Source organism: Pollicipes pollicipes, unplaced genomic scaffold (genome assembly GCF_011947565.3).
Source record: "Pollicipes pollicipes isolate AB1234 unplaced genomic scaffold, Ppol_2.1 Scaffold_4740;HRSCAF=5597_pilon_pilon_pilon, whole genome shotgun sequence".
Lineage (NCBI taxonomy): Eukaryota > Metazoa > Arthropoda > Thecostraca > Pollicipedomorpha > Pollicipedidae > Pollicipes > Pollicipes pollicipes.
The window spans coordinates 15,811,664-15,827,050 of NW_023596545.1; the positions used below are offsets into that span (position 1 = coordinate 15,811,664).

General features: G+C 54.4%; 2 protein-coding genes across 2 annotated transcripts; one reads left to right on the plus strand and one right to left on the minus strand.

The window, feature by feature from the left end:
- Positions 1 to 1,371: 1,371 nt before the first annotated feature.
- LOC119098788 (U3 small nucleolar ribonucleoprotein IMP4) lies at positions 1,372 to 6,320 on the plus strand. Its single transcript, XM_037221830.1, has 7 exons — positions 1,372 to 1,380; positions 2,300 to 2,408; positions 2,980 to 3,206; positions 3,575 to 3,682; positions 4,114 to 4,293; positions 4,870 to 5,044; positions 6,030 to 6,320. Exons 1-7 carry the CDS (start codon positions 1,378 to 1,380, stop codon positions 6,191 to 6,193), a joined length of 966 nt encoding a protein of 321 aa, XP_037077725.1. The 5' UTR covers positions 1,372 to 1,377; the 3' UTR covers positions 6,194 to 6,320.
- Positions 6,321 to 7,060: 740 nt separating this feature from the next.
- LOC119099182 (carbohydrate sulfotransferase 15-like) lies at positions 7,061 to 12,790 on the minus strand. Its single transcript, XM_037222290.1, has 5 exons — positions 12,756 to 12,790; positions 11,170 to 11,332; positions 9,328 to 9,493; positions 8,727 to 8,877; positions 7,061 to 7,584 (listed from the first exon to the last, which is right to left on the minus strand). Exons 1-5 carry the CDS (start codon positions 12,763 to 12,765, stop codon positions 7,397 to 7,399), a joined length of 678 nt encoding a protein of 225 aa, XP_037078185.1. The 5' UTR covers positions 12,766 to 12,790; the 3' UTR covers positions 7,061 to 7,396.
- Between the last annotated feature and the right edge of the window lie 2,597 nt (positions 12,791 to 15,387).

Consider the following 15,387-nt stretch of genomic DNA (forward strand, 5'->3'; position numbering starts at 1 on the left):
GAAAAAAGGTACTGCTGCAGGTGTCCAATGTATGTTTTACACTCTGATTGGTAGTAATGCTGTTGCACAACTACGCAGCAAAGCGGCCATACGATCAGTCCGCAGTCAGTCCTGGCGGGGAGGGGGGGGGGGGGGGGGGGCAGCAGGGTCACGGCAGTGTGGCTGCCGGCGACGGACGGGAAAAGGGCTCAGGTAAGGAATATATGACAGGAGAGCCTCATTCTATGACTTGGTTTTTTACAGGACAAAATCCAGTTTAATGCCTTTCTTTGTAAATCACATTGTTTCCAACAGTTAGTATTTGAAGCTTTCGAATTAGTTTCCGCCCACCATGATGCGACAGATCTTCTCTCTAGAAAAATAACCCGTAACATCTAGGCACATGAAAGCTCAGGTCCACTATGGGCCATCGATTGTCATTTAAAATTCTGACCAGCAATCGTCGAGTTCGTATTTTGGCATCTACCCCGTGGAAGTAAATGCCCCCTCAAGCGCCCAAAATACCGACCCGCTCGAGGCATTCGCCTACCCAGGGAAACAATGCTGAAATGGACGAATAATCGTGGGAAGTTGGATGACCTTATTTACCGAATGACATGGATGAGTCCAATAGGATTTTAATGTTTTCAAAATATATGTCAGGGTGAATTGCGAGCGGACAGTAACTTCCATCTCTACCTCCCCCCCCCTCCCCTGGTCGCCGGGGTTGCTTCCAAGAAAAAGTTCCAGAAGTATACCCTGAGCCTGTCCCATACTTTTTCGAACGTTCCTACGCCTGTGGTTGCACCCATCGCTTCTTCCACGTTACCAACGGTGTACTGCCGGCTGCATTTATACGGAAAGCACGATCGTAGGATTCTTACAGCCATTTCTTTATTTCTTACCTAGGTTATCTTACCTCGGTCTCCTTGCTCCGAACACCATGCTAAGGTATAATTCGGTTGGAACTTTTGTTAGCCAGTGAGTACTCAAAATTATGATTAAATTGCAACTATGGTGAGGGTAAGTCAGAAATGCAAACAATGCCGAAGGCAACAACGCAATCGGCTACGAAATGGCCACAAATTAGTGATCTCTTTTTCATGCAGAATGGCGCGGAAAACGGCGCAGACGTTTCGTACACTACCGCACACGCGCATGCTGCGCGCATTCGAGGCTAATGAATGGCGATGCGGGGTTCGCTTGCTAGGTGCTGAGTTCGCGTGGTGGTCGCGCGTTGATTGGGAGTCAATTTATGGCAGCTTGATTGCGGTAGGAAGGCCGTAGTAATTAGGAGCGTAGTGTGTTCAAGATGAAGGAGTGGTCGGTCGGTGAAGCCAACTGAAAACTTGATCCACCGCGGTTTCAATACACAGCCTCAATTCGGAGGGAATCACGATGGTAAGCTTTTAGGGGCAGGGGTTGGCGCGGTATGATGAAGATTGCCATCCTTGCTGGACAGTTACAGACATTTGCCTGCTGTCAAGACCTCCACCATTATAGTTGTTCATAGGCTGGTGGATATTTGCCCTGATCCTTGCACTGAATGAGGGTTTCTGCAGAAACCTTGAAACCCATTGGCCTTGCCTTCCATCTGGGGTATTAAAACAAATGGTAATTCGATGACAGACAATCTTGACAAAGCCATTACTGCAAGTGCTCCCCAGTATAATGTAAGGTTCATGACAGGCATGCTTTTCCTAGATCTAACTATATTTGTTGCTGGCAATGGGGTTCTGGAATTCTCCTGCATATTTGTAATTTGCATTACCTGGCTATGTCGCTGAGGCTTTTCTTGGTGGCTATGGTGCAGTGTTATTTTTGCCTGTCTTAGAGCATTTGGAATGGATATGGCTTATGCACAATGCTGTGAAGCATGACATATGAAGGTTGGCCATGCATGAACAGGTTATTCCATGGAAGAGCATATGGTGATGCATTTTCAGTATTCTAGCTCTAGCAGTACAATATTATGCTGGAGCTTAAGTATGTTGATTTGCCAACCCACAGGTGCTGTTGCCTGCATTGTTCCATAATGTACCTGACATTGCATGGGCATAACATGCTCATCATTGATATAAGTAAGAAAGGCATTGAGCCCTTCAGTATTAAGAGTAGGACATTCTTCTGCAGACCGTCATTGACTCAGGTAACCAGGAGGCACTGGTTAAATGGCATGAAACATATGTTGACCATTGTATGATACATAAATAAATAAATATATTCCATATTTAACCTTCTGATGCATAGAAATAGCTTAAAAACTCCCAATACATAACATGCACTGGAATTGATGTTATGTGCATTCCTTATATTCCAGCTTCGGCGTCAAGCACGGCTGAGGAGAGAGTATTTATTCAGGAAGTCAATTGAGGAGCGTCAGAGGACCACCCAAGATAAAAAGGATCGTCTGAAGGCAGCATTGGCAGGTTGGTGTTTTCCCAGTCATCTTTGTGGCTTTCCTCTGAGGTGATTAGAGATCAGGTGTTCATGGTCATTGGTACATTACGACTAACATGGTTTTAGTATACTCATTGATCTCATCCAGGCTGGGGCCAATGCCTTGCTATACATGCAGACTGAAAGGGCCTGAAATTGCCAAGTGATGGCAGAAAGCTGCTATCTGGAATTATCTATGTTGGTTAAATAACTTGGGCAAATAATTCTTGGGTATTAATGTCCGACTGCGTGCAATATGATAGATAGAGTAAACACCACCCAAACACAACCCAATTACAAGAGTGAGGCCATAAATTGAACATGGGTCACAGGTTTTGTGTAGCATGTCTTGGTCTCATTTTTCAGATGTTCAAAGTTTAATGTGTGGTCTTTGATTTGACCTAGGCTGATTTCAGGTCATCTTCCATGGCTGTGAGGGATGCCATCCTGTAACAGCATGCCAGGAGGAAAGCATGACTTGTTAGGTTATGTGGCAGCTCTGTGATGGCAGCCCCTCCTCCAATGGGCATGTTCCTGCTGACGCCTGGTCTCGCCCGCCAGAGAATCGGCCGCTGGACACCGACCTGCGCTATGAGGGCCTGAAGCTGCATGCGCAGGGCGAGTGGGATGACGCCGGACCGCGTCTGGCCGCCGAAGCCGGCACAGAGTCGGGCGGTGCGGCCACCTCCCACGTGGACGACGAGTATCGCTGGGCGGGCGTGCACGACCCCAAGATCATTATCACCACCTCGAGGAACCCCAGCTCGCGGCTCAAGAAGTTCGCCAAGGTCGGCCCGCCGGCCAGCGCTGGCTGCTGTGTTGTGCGCCTGGTCTCCCATGCATGCTGGTCTGCATCTGTGCTATCTGTGCTGGTCTGCATCTGTGCTGTGTGATACCGTTGGAACTGTGTGGTGTGGATCATGCTAGTTTTGCAGCTCTCACTATCCTCCTGTTTGTTCGGTGTCTCCTGGTTGGCGACGTATCGAGGAACCTAAAAGCTTGTGCCCTCGTTTTTGTTTTGAGTCCGTCACATTCCGTGTGCTGCACCATGACAAGTATTGTCATTAGGCACGACATGCATGAGTCACACAAACTCTATTTGACCTTCAAGCCCATTGTATGACCCAACAGTTTACCGGGTGTTTGCGTGCTGCAGGAGATGAAGCTGGTCTTTCCGAACGCGCAGCGGATGAACCGCGGCGGCTACGAGCTGACCCAGCTGCTGGACGCCTGTCGGGCCAATGGCGTGACGGACTTTATCAAGGTGAGCGCCAAGCAGCGCTGGGATCGCGTCGAATGGACGGATGCGAAGTGGCCGGCGCGGCGCCGGCACGGGCTTTTTGGGCTATTTGGGTGCAGTGCTTGTACCGTTTGTGTTCTTGCGTGCGTGCGTGCGTGCGTGCGTGCGTTCATTCGTTCCTGCGTGTGTTTGGGTATATATGTATGTAATCTGGTATATATATATATATATATATATATATATATATATATATATATACCAATACATCATATGCCAATATATATATATATATATATATATATATATACCAATACATCATATGCCAATATATATTGGTATATGATGTAGGCACGAACTTGTGTGTCTCGCCGGAGACAGCTGACGGCGCGTCCCGTGCCCCGGGCAGCGGGCGCCCTCGGCCGCGCTCGGCGCTGACCCCGGCTGTGACCCGGCAGATCAGCGAGCACCGCGGCGAGCCGGCCGGCCTGACTGTCTGTCACCTGCCGTATGGGCCGACGGCCCACTTCACCCTGCTGGACGTGGTGATGCGACACGACATCCCCGACATCGGCACCATGTCCGAGCAATACCCGCACCTCGTCTTCCACAACTTCAAGACCAAGCTGGGCCGGCGGGTGAGCGCCTCGACGCGAAGCGCTGCTCGCAGCTGGCTGTGCCCTGACATGCGCTTCGATGCAGACCCACGAATCACGTCACGACTTCGTTCTCGAACGGACGACACTGTTGTAACGGCTTCGTGCGTGAGGAGTGAGCTTGTTAGGTACCGTTGCTTAGGTTGCTTTTGCGAAATAGATAGTGCAACTTAACCTACAGCTTTCCCTGAAAGGGCATTGTTGTACTTCGTCACACACAGTGTTGCCATTTATCGCAGAAGGTGAGTTTAGTGCTTATTGCGACAAAGGCAGGTGCGGTTTGAAAGTTCTTTGAGGGACTGCTGGAGGGAAAGGGCAGACCATTGGAGCGGCTGCGGCTTCGCCTTTGCTCGTCCCGACTTCTCATGACCGAGCGTCACTCTGACCGGGCAGACCATTGGAGCGGCTGCGGCTTCGCCTTTGCTCGTCCCGACTTCCCATGACCGAGCGGCGCTCTGACCGGGCAGACCATTAGAGCGGCTGCGGCTTCGCCTTTGCTCGTCCTGACTCCCCATGACCGAGCGACGCTCTGACCGCGACGTCGCCGCCCTGCTCCAGGTGCAGGACATTCTCAAGTACCTGTTCCCCGTGCCGAAGGAGGACAGCAAGCGCGTGCTGACCTTCATCAACCACGACGATTACATCCTGTTCCGTCACCACACGTACCGGCGGGCGGCTGGCGGCGGACGGGAGCTGCAGCTCAGCGAGGCTGGCCCGCGCTTTCTGCTGAAACGTGAGCTACCGGGGCGACTTCCGACCGGACCCGGGGAAACGGGCGGACAGGCGCGCCACGTGCGCCTGTCTGTCCTGTCCGATGAGGCGCGTGTCTGTCTGATGTCCTGTCTGTCCTGTTTGATGAGGCGAGCGTCTGTGATTTCCCGTCGGATGAGGCGAGCGGCAGCCTGATGTCCCGTTTGTCCTGTCTGATGAGGCGTGCGTCTGTCTGATGTCCTGTCTGTCCCGTTTGATGAGGCGAGCGTCTGTGATTTCCCGTCGGATGAGGCGAGCGGCAACCTGATGTCCCGTTTGTCCTGTCTGATGAGGCGTGCGTCTGTTTGGTGTCCTGTCTGATGAGGCGTGCGTCTGCCTGATGTCCTGTCTGTCCTTTCCGATGAGGCGCGTGCCTGTCTGTTGTCCTGTCTATTCTGTCTGGTGAGGCGCGCGTCTGTCTGATATCTCGTCTGATATCCCGTTTGTCCTGTCTGGTGAGGCGCGCGTCTGTCTGATGTCCTGTTTGTTCTGTCCGATGAGGTGTTTGTCTGTCTGATGTCCTGTTTGTCCAGTCTGAGAGAGCGTGCGTCTGTCTGATATCCCGTCTGATGAGGCGAGTGTCTGTCTGATGTCCTGTTTGTCCTTGTCCTGACGGGGTGCGTATCCGCTGGTGCTGTGCTGGTGTGGGCACGCAGTCCGCAATGCTGGGAGGCGGTTGTCAGGACCGAGTGTTTTTTGACCAGGCCTTTCTCCCGACGCGTTTGTGGGGTCCGGGTTTGCCCCGGCGTATTGCAGCCGATATTTTGCTAGGCCCAGCCATCGTCCGGTTTTCTGAGGGGTCTGTCGCCATGCCCTTCCGCGGGCATGTAGCGTCTCCTCCAGGCGCGCTCCATCAAATGCTTCGGCAACGTGCTCATTAATCACGGTTGCCCGTGCCAAACATGAGAAACCTCACATTGCGGGGTGTGTGACCCGTGGCTGCCTGACGGTCCGTCCCTCGCCGGCAGTGTACGAGATCCGGCTGGGCACGCTGGACCAGGGCGCCACCGCCGAGCTGGAGTGGGTGCTGCGGCCCTACATGAACACGGCGCGCAAGCGGCGCTTCCTCTCGGAGGAGGACGCCTGGCAGACCACCGGCGACGGCGACGAGGCCGACGAGCCGCCGTCGTGACCGGCGGGCCGCGGCCCGGGCTGGGCGACGGGCGACCCCGGAGCGGATGGTTGGGAGCGTGGGCCGGAGGGGAGACGGGCACTGGTGACGTCACGGCGGCACTGACCACTGCAGCCAATACAGGTGACAACCAGACGCGTTTTTGTCCGGGACGGAGTGCGGCTGGTACGAATTGGATGGAGGTAGACACGGCACTCGGACACGGGATAACCGGGCGTCGCCTCTCGCTCCGGTGGCAGGCGATGAATACTGACAGCGCACCGTCCTGCTCTGGCTACTCCTGAAAACACGTCGCCTTGGCAGGGATGACCTGCCCCCTTTCTCCAATCCTCATTGAAGCAATGCTGGCAAGTTAGTGCAGTTATGCAGTACGAATCCTTTACAAGCGGCTTTCACCACATAGTGGCACTAATTGGCATGCTCCCCACAGGAGGTAGATACAGTGCAACCTTCATTCCATGGGAATAACACGGCACACCGACTTGGATCGCCCAAGTTCGGACAGTTCCGTCGAATGACTGTCAGAATCATCCGGCGGAACGCGTTGCGTTCGGGGAGAAATCACGGCAAGACCAGCCTCAGTATCTGCGTTACCACTGTATGCGTGTTCTCCGCTGATGGTGGGTTTATCAGCATGAATATCTTGTCCAGAAAGTCCTGTCTCGCAGTGCATGGCAAGGCACACAGCGACACGTTCCAGATCGGCTCTTGAGTTTACCGGTATTAGAGCTACCTGCGTCCCAAGCCGCCCTTGCAAACTCGCAATGGCAGAACAGCTCCAGTGATCTGGGCACGGCGCAGCGAGTAGACCGCGCGCTTTTCTGTACCACTGGTGGCATGACACGCCGTGCAATCACACATGTAATTTTTACACGCGTATTACATATTGTATGTCATACAGGTGACGTTCCAGCTGCATTTCGGCTGCTGCGCCCCACCCGTTGGCAAATCGGGCAGTTGTCCCTGACCCAGCTAACATGCGATGACACGACGATGGAACAGGACTGGATACAAACCGGGTCGACCGCGCGCCGGTAGTCACGAGAACAGCCTCGCTCGCACCGTTCAGCCAGCACCAAAGGCACTAGATGCCCGGCCTCTGATGCCGCAACTCTCCACGCCTGCATGCGTAGCTCTCGCTGGCACTCGTCGCAGCGAGTGGGGCCGTGGGACGTCCAGACGGCCACGGCGGCCGGGCGCTGGTCACGTATCCTCCCAGAGGAAGCGCTGTGACCCGAGCAGGACTGCCAGCCGCTCGTTGTGTGGCCGGTAAAAGTCCGTCAGCAGCTGCCGCGTCTCGGCCAACATCTGCATCCGCTGCAGGTTGGTTCGGCGCGCGTTGAGGACCCGAGCGGAGTTGACCAGCCTCATGTCTTGCTCTGACGGTGGCGCTGGGGACGGGTCGGGGTCAGGTCCTGGGCCGGTGGGTGACGTCACCGGTGTGAAGCGAGGCGGTGACGGAATGGAGGGTCTCAAGGGAGAAGAGTGTAGGCAGGGGCAGTGTCAGGCCCCGTGACAGGCGTGGTGTCTAGCTCTGGACAGGCAGGGGCGGTGTCGACCTCTGGACAGGTGACACCCCGTGACAGGCGTGGTGTCCTCAGGCCTCGTCGCTGTGTTGGTGTCGGGCTCTGGACAGGCAGGGGTGGCGCCAGGCCCCGTGACAGGCGTGGTGTCGACCTCTGGACAGGCAGAGGTGGCCTCAGGCCCCGTCGCTGTGTTGGTGTCGGGCTCTGGACAGGCAGGGGTGGCCTCAGGCCCCGTGACAGGCGTGGTGTCGAGCTCTGGACAGGCAGGGGTGGCCTCAGGCCCCGTGACTGGTTTGGTGTCGAGCTCTGGACAGGCAGGGGTGGCCTCAGGCCCCGTGACTGGTGTGGTGTCGAGCTCTGGAACGTTTGGAACGTCAGGATGGTGTCGACAAGCACATGCATGCGACGAAAGTGTCAAATTAAGATGCACTGTTTCGGAGCTTTCACCGTGTGTTAAGGGAACAACTCCCAGTTTTCTCCGCAAGCTTTCAAACCATTTCGTGGGTCATTCTTCAGGTGGTGTTTTTTAATGCCTTTACCATTTTTTTTTTTACTACCACCTGAAGAACAACCCACACCATGGTCCGAAAACTTGCGAAGAAGAGTACGTTTCACATATAACACATAGAACAGGCCAGGAAACATAGTCTTTACGCTACAACTCATGTGCTCAAGCGGGATTTTAAGACATCATTTAAGGTGTCTGGTGTTGGCCTCTGGCACAAATGGCTGTTATTGGTACGGAACATTTTGTCAGCCGAGAAATGCCGCTGGTCTAAAAACCACTTGCAGAAATGTTGGTGGTTCTGGCAATAAGCAGCAAGTCATACGTAACGGCACATCATGAAGTCGTTGGCAGGTGGCGAGCACTGTCAGACATTCCTCACGCTCTGTTGACGCGCGGAATAAAGTTGTGGACATAATGTGGGGGAGGGGCGGGCGGGGTGGGGGTACCACGTGTCCATGTGATCTCCACGTGTTGATGTGTCAGTGTCTGGGAGTCGTACCCAAGTCGAGGTGCTGATACACTTGCAGCATGCTGTGGTTGACATTCCTGGAGTAGTCCTCCGTGCGCAGTACCAGGATGTTCGGCCTCGGGAACGTTTCCAGCCATTGTCGCAGATGCACGGCGTACAGGCCCACATGCAGACGCACGATCTGCGAACACAGACATGTGGCAGACATGTGGCAGACATGTCACACACATGTCATGCACATGACATGTGGCAGACATGTGGTAGCGGCTGACCAAACAAGGCGTCTGGAGGCAACAGAAAGTGGCGCATGGGGACTGCGGCCTCCCCTCCCTCCATCGAGAAGGTCAGCACTACCCGGCCCTCATACATTCACCGCCGTCAAAAACTAGGATAGATCCGTCACCCGTGTGTCTCATCAGAATCGAGCTCAACGCCGTTACACGTGCTCGCACCGAATCGAAGCTGGCATGTGCATTTGTCCCCTTCACTTGCGTGTTACGTGCTTACTGCACCATATCCCCAAAGCCGCATAGTGCAGGGCTTATCGAGCATGCTGGTCTAACTCCACCAGTCCCACCCCTATATCTTCCTTGAACCCGGTCCCGGGCCCGCCTGCGCCCGTCTTCCTCACCCCGAAACTGAGGAGGACGGAGCGGTCGGTGACACAGTCGTCCACGCTCCTAAAGGTGGTGCAGTTGTTCCAGATCGCCACGGCCTCGAGCGTCAGGTTGTGGAACCCATCGGCGTTCTTTTCTTTGTCCAAATCGGCGTTAAAATACAAGTAGTCGGAGAATAGCCTGAGGGTAAGAAGGCTTCGGTGGTATGATTGTCGTTTAAAAACAGGTGGACACTCGATATTTAATACATGCTCGGGTGGGGGTCGACTTGACCCGCTCCGCAGGTTTTTCAGGAATAGCTGCCGGAAGGTGCGGCGTAGCCGCACCAAATGTTGCGCAGCTGTAGTCAGTTGAATAGCGGATTGTCTGACACCAATAATTTAGGTGTACCTTGTAAGGTCGCTGACCTACGCCAGGTCAAAGTCAGGCCATGATTTTAGCGAGGACAATTGGTAGGGGTCCTTCAATCTGATTCAACAACAGAGCGTTAGACAAAGCCATACATCTCTGAGATACTTTCTTAGGCAACACAACAATTGAACTGACAAATCGCATTGACGTAAGGTCAGATATGAGGGTTAGACCAAGGTCAAAATCAACATGTTATATTACTGTAAGGCTTGCTGTATAAGGCGGTTTCTGGTGCTCATTTCGAATTTATTGATAACAGGAACCGCATTATACAGCTTTCATACACTTCTTAAAGATCAAAATATGTCACTGGCTAGAATGACCCAGGTCCACACTTCGTTTTTAGGAACATACTGTTTAGCGTAATCCTTGTCGCTTATCCAAATGCAAAGGTCGAAACAGTCTTGTATGATTTTGGTCACCATAACCTTCAAAAGGTCAAACGAAGTTAATGACCTTAGATGAGCATGTGACCTATAAACTTAGAACAGTTATCTAGGTTCCAGGGGCCCTTTGGAGACCAACCTGAAATTTGACCTTGTTTTACCTTATTTTACCCGAAGGCCATGACCTAGGAACCTCGAACTTTGACCCAAGTTAGTTCACGTATTGGTCAACGCACCCTGTGCATTTTGTATCTCTAGCTTTCTTAGTTCCTGAGATCTCACGCGGGGGGTCAAACTGATCCCCACCCGAGCGAAGGGTATCCAACCGGCCACCCGGGCGCGTGTTAGTCATGTCACAAGGACTGTGCAAGCCTGTGACAACAGTCCCGTATGCTTGAGCTCCTCGCGGAAGCTTTTTCATCGTGTGTCGCAGTTACCTAGACGAATGATATTGGCACGGCATCTGTATATTCCAGTTTGCTGCGCGGTGGTTTATTGAAGGAGAACATGGAGGAAGCCGTATCGTCTTTCACTTATTCGTGCGCCTCCCGGTTTGGGCGGGCTGGAGAAGCTGTCTTATGGAAAAACGACGCATCCTGCCAAGTCGAGGATGACGGGTACGAGCATGGCGGAGCCGTTGGACTCCCTGCCGTCCCCAAAAGAGACACGTGGGCCTCCATCCCGGAGTCGAGCCGCTGCTGTGGTGTCGGCCCGCCGCGTCGACAGGCCGCCGAACAGTTGTGGCCGTCGGACGGACGTGGCCCCCGGACAGTTGTGGCTTTCAGGTAGCTGCGGCCGCTGGACAGTTGTGGCCGCCGGGCAGTTGCGGCCCCGGACAGTTGCGGCCGCCGTACCGTTGCGGCTGTCGGACAGCTACGGCCGCTGGACAGCTGCGGCTGTCAGACAGTTACCCCCCGCCCCGGACAGTTACGGCCGCCGGGCAGTTACGGCCGCCGGACAGTTGCAGCCGCCGGACAGTGTCGGCCCCGGACAGTTACGGCCGCCGTACAGTTGCGGCTGTCGGACAGTTGCAGCTGTCGGACAGCTGCGGCCGCCCACCTGTCGCCGGGCTCGCGCAGGATGACAATGATGCGAGCGCGCGGCTGCAGTCTGGCCAGGCCGGCGGCCACGGAGTGGCCGAGCGGCGGGAACATAGTCAGCCCGGCCTCCCTGGCGGCTCGGTGGGCCACGCCGCCCCAGAGAGTCGACGTGCTGCCATCGCCTGCCGGGCGTCGAGGTCGACGTCAGTGCCGGTGTGCGGGCGGCGGGGGCGCGGCCAGAGCTGATGGAGTGTCACTGGCAGCTAACTTCAACGGGCAGAAATGCACATGTCGAATAGTGGGGCTGGAGAGCATGGGAACCTGCATAGGCTCTCGACTGGACTGGAGCAAGGTCCATCTGTCCTAGTTTCTTGCATTGATAACTGCGCAGCGATAGCTAACGGCTGTTTCATTTCAAATGAGTAACCATCGGGCCGGGAAATCAGGTGCTCCCTCCCTCAGCACATCCGCTGCTGAGGCATCCGATGCAGCAGCTGTGTCGGTGGTAATCTACAAACCGATACAGAGGGCACCACGGGCATGATCAGGCGGGACATATGTTTGATGGAATACTAACACACAGACAGCACGCGGTCAGAAAACTCATGTTGTGGAAACATTGACGGTCAAGAAAATCGTGCACCCGACGTGGCAACATATGTTTATCTTGCTTTGGTGCGGTGTCATAGTGCATTTTCAGTATTGATTCCGCATAAGGGCACGACACTATATATCTGACAAGTGAGGTTATTATCAAAGGATGGGTTATGGGCGAGGAATAAATGAACGAATATAATTGGATGTAATTGGACTTTTACGAAGCACTCAGCTGCTGCTGCCGTACGGTATCACTTGCCTCTCGTCCTGGTGCAAACCGCGAGCGCCGCGGGGAATCGAATCCGGTGCCGCGGGGAATCGAACCCGGTGCCGCTGGGAATCGAACCCGGTGCAGTGGGGAATCGAACCCGGTGCCGCGGGGAATCGAACCCGGTGCCGCGGGGAATCGAACCCGGTGCAGCGGGGAATCGAACCCGGCGCCGCGGGGAATCGAACCCGGTGCCGCGCAGGACCGAACCCGTGCCGCTCGTCTCCTAGATGCACATCGTAACTACGCTCGCAGTATCCTGCATGATTGAACGAAGAGTGAAATTTGAAAAAAACTATGGTCACTTAGGTGAAAGCCACCAGTCGAGCGCATGCTGTTGTTTGAAGAAAGGCAGTCATTTAAACGACGATAACTTCTTCCTATCATTAGAGTGCGGTCATATTCAGACTGCCTTGGAGGTGCCACATGATGATTATGATGCCCACATCACACGCAGACTGCGTTTACTAACAAACGATCGATGATGATCGATCAAAATGAATGATTGCTAACAAATGAAACACCAACGTCTGTACAAGTCGTGTCTCAGGCTGAGCTCACAAACATTTTGGGCATGGCACGACGTATCAAATACTTGGAATCGTTCACAGGGGCGTGGAGCAGGCGCTTGTTGCGGGTGCCGAGCCCTGAGCACGTGTCGCGCGGCTCCCCGCGACCGGGACGCCGCCGGCCGAGTGTTTTGAGCCGGCCGGCCGCTGTGTTAGGCCTGCGTGGCGCACCTGTGATCATGCGGCTGGCTGGTGTCCAGGGGCGCGCCGGGTCTGCCGCCGCCGCAGTCGGCCCCGGCTAGCTGCGCCGCCACCATCTCGAACGAGTCCACGTACTCCTGGAACGCCACTTGGCGACCGCAGTGGCTGGCCTGACCTGCCGAAACCGCGGCTCTTACGTCAGCTCGCGTCGGGACCGGTCGTCGCCGTGCCCGCACACGCTTGGCCTCGGCGTGTGTAATTCTTACCAATGTAAGAATTGATCGACGCCCGCGCCGACTGATCGACGCCAGCGAGCGTGAACTCTGGCTATCCGTTGTTAGTTATTTTGACTGTCATCGTCGCTGACGGTCGTAAGGTGGAGCGTAATGGAGCGGTACGGTGTAAGACACAGCGAGAACGGTCCTTTACGCTGCACGATCTGTCGGAGAGCGGTACTAGACTTCCGATCTTTACATTGCCCGATCTGTCGGAGAGCGGCACTAGACTTTCATTCCTTACACTGCCCGATCTGTCAGAGAGCGGTACTAGACTTCCGATCTTTACACAGCTCGATCTGTCGGAGAGCGATACTAGACTTCCGATCTTCACACAGCTCGATCTGTCGGAGAGCGATACTAGACTTCTGATCTTTACACAGCCCGATCTGTCGGAGAACGGTATTAGACTTCCGATCTAGACTTTGACACATGCATGTAAGGTAAGAAAAATGCTTTAGACGCCACATGAGAAGATATATTGCTCGTGCTCCAGCGGCCACGTCTCTGGAAGTCTGTACCCTTATCGCGATTCGTTGGTACTACAGACAGCCACAAACAGCACAGCGAGCAGACAGCAGGCAGGCAGGCGGGATCCCAGTCCTACTATGAAAGAAAGCCCAGGTCTGTACATTTCTGATTTGCATCGTAATGAGACATACATCAAAAAACGACTTGGTGCAATCGATTGGTCCTACTTGCCAATGGTTGAGAGTACTGGGAGATCAACTGGGGCTAACTCGGAGATCAAACAAAATGCGCTTGCTCGCGTCGTATGCTTACACGACGCAAATGAGGTACCCATGTTTAATTTCGTTTTATGAAACTGGACATCGCCGGACCCGCATCATTGTTGACGTTGTTCACGCCACGGCCTTTGCTCTTTGTCCGATACAACACATTACCACGCGAATTAATAAAGTAGCGTGCGTCCGATGGCCGCATGTTCTTGGTAATACGAGGTTGGTGATACACCAGTAGTAACATAACATGGATAATACAACACTGCTAATACATCAGTAGTGATATAACAGAAGTAATATAACAGAAGTCATACGACATCAGTCATATTTAGGTAATACTATCCTTTTATTTATACTGTTTGTTAAGCATTTTTGCGCAACCCAGGATCTTTAATTAAATCGATGTCACCAGTGAGGAGCGTGGCGCATCAGCGGCGTACCTGGCTGGAGGGGGAAGCGGGCGCGTGTCCACCAGTTGGGGCCCTTGAGCGTGCCGGCCAGCACGTGCGGGTGCAGGCTGATGCGGTGCATCAGGTCCGTGGTGCCACATTTGGGCTGGCCCACGATGTAGAAATAAGGCAGGCAGCGCAGCCGCAGGACCGACGCCGGCTCGCTGACGAACGGCCGGTAGCGCTGCGCCCTGGCGACAACGGCAGTGGCCCTCGGATGCCCAGCCCACGGCGCTGGAACTGAGCTGATGGGTGCGGTGGCGGCGCAGCTCTCTGGCGCAGCCACCAGCTCGGACGCTCAGCTCACGGCGCTGGAGCTGAGCTGATGGGTGCGGTGGCGGCGCAGCTCTCTGGCGCAACCACCAGCTCGGCGCTCCGGCTCACTAACTTTGCGGCAAATTCGATTAGTTTCTATGCAAAATCCGATCAGGCAGATGGACCTGACTGCAGCAAATGTGGATAGCGCCCTATTTCAAATTTGATTAGGCGGAAAGGCTTAGCCGCGCAGCCTTCACTGGGCCCCCTTAAGCTTGACCATACAGCCTCCGTTGAGCTCCCTTAAGCTTGACCATACAGCCTCCATTGAGCTCCCTTAAGCTTGACCATGCAGCCTCCGTTGAGCTCCCTTAAGCTTGACCACACAACCTCCGTTGAGCACCCTTAAGCTTGATCATATAGCATCCGTTGAGCCCCCTTAAGCTTGACCATGCAGCCTCCGTTGAGCTCCCTTAAGCTTGATCATATGGCCTCTGTTGAGCCCCCTTAAGCTTGACCATGCAGCCTCCGTTGAGCTCCCTTAAGCTTGACCACACAACCTCCGTTGAGCACCCTTAAGCTTGATCATATGGCCTCTGTTGAGCCCCCTTAAGCTTGACCATGCAGCCTCCGTTGAGCTCCCTTAAGCTTGACCACACAACTTCCGTTGAGCACCCTTAAGCTTGATCATATAGCCTCTGTTGAGCCCCCTTAAGCTTGACCATGCAGCTCCCGTTGAGCCCTCTAAGCTTAACCACGCAACCTCCGTTGGGCACCCTAAGCTTGACCATGGAGCCTCCGCTGAACCCCCCACCCGTGACCATGCAGCCTCCGTTAAGCCCGCTAAGCTTGACCACACAACCTCCGTTGAGCAAGCTGAGCTTGACCAAGCAGCCTCCGTTGGGCCCCCTAAGCTTGATCGTGCGGCCTTCACTGAATT

Excerpts from the sequence above, each read along its gene's own strand:
- LOC119098788 (XM_037221830.1), top strand. Across the intron at positions 3,683-4,113 it reads GCGTGACGGACTTTATCAAG|ATCAGCGAGCACCGCGGCGA; the intron begins GTGAGCGCCAAG and ends GTGACCCGGCAG. Across the intron at positions 5,045-6,029 it reads CCCGCGCTTTCTGCTGAAAC|TGTACGAGATCCGGCTGGGC; the intron begins GTGAGCTACCGG and ends CCTCGCCGGCAG.
- LOC119099182 (XM_037222290.1), bottom strand. Across the intron at positions 9,494-11,169 it reads CTGCGCGAGCCCGGCGACAG|GCTATTCTCCGACTACTTGT; the intron begins GTGGGCGGCCGC and ends TCTTACCCTCAG. Across the intron at positions 7,585-8,726 it reads GTATCAGCACCTCGACTTGG|CGCCACCGTCAGAGCAAGAC; the intron begins GTACGACTCCCA and ends ACCCGTCCCCAG.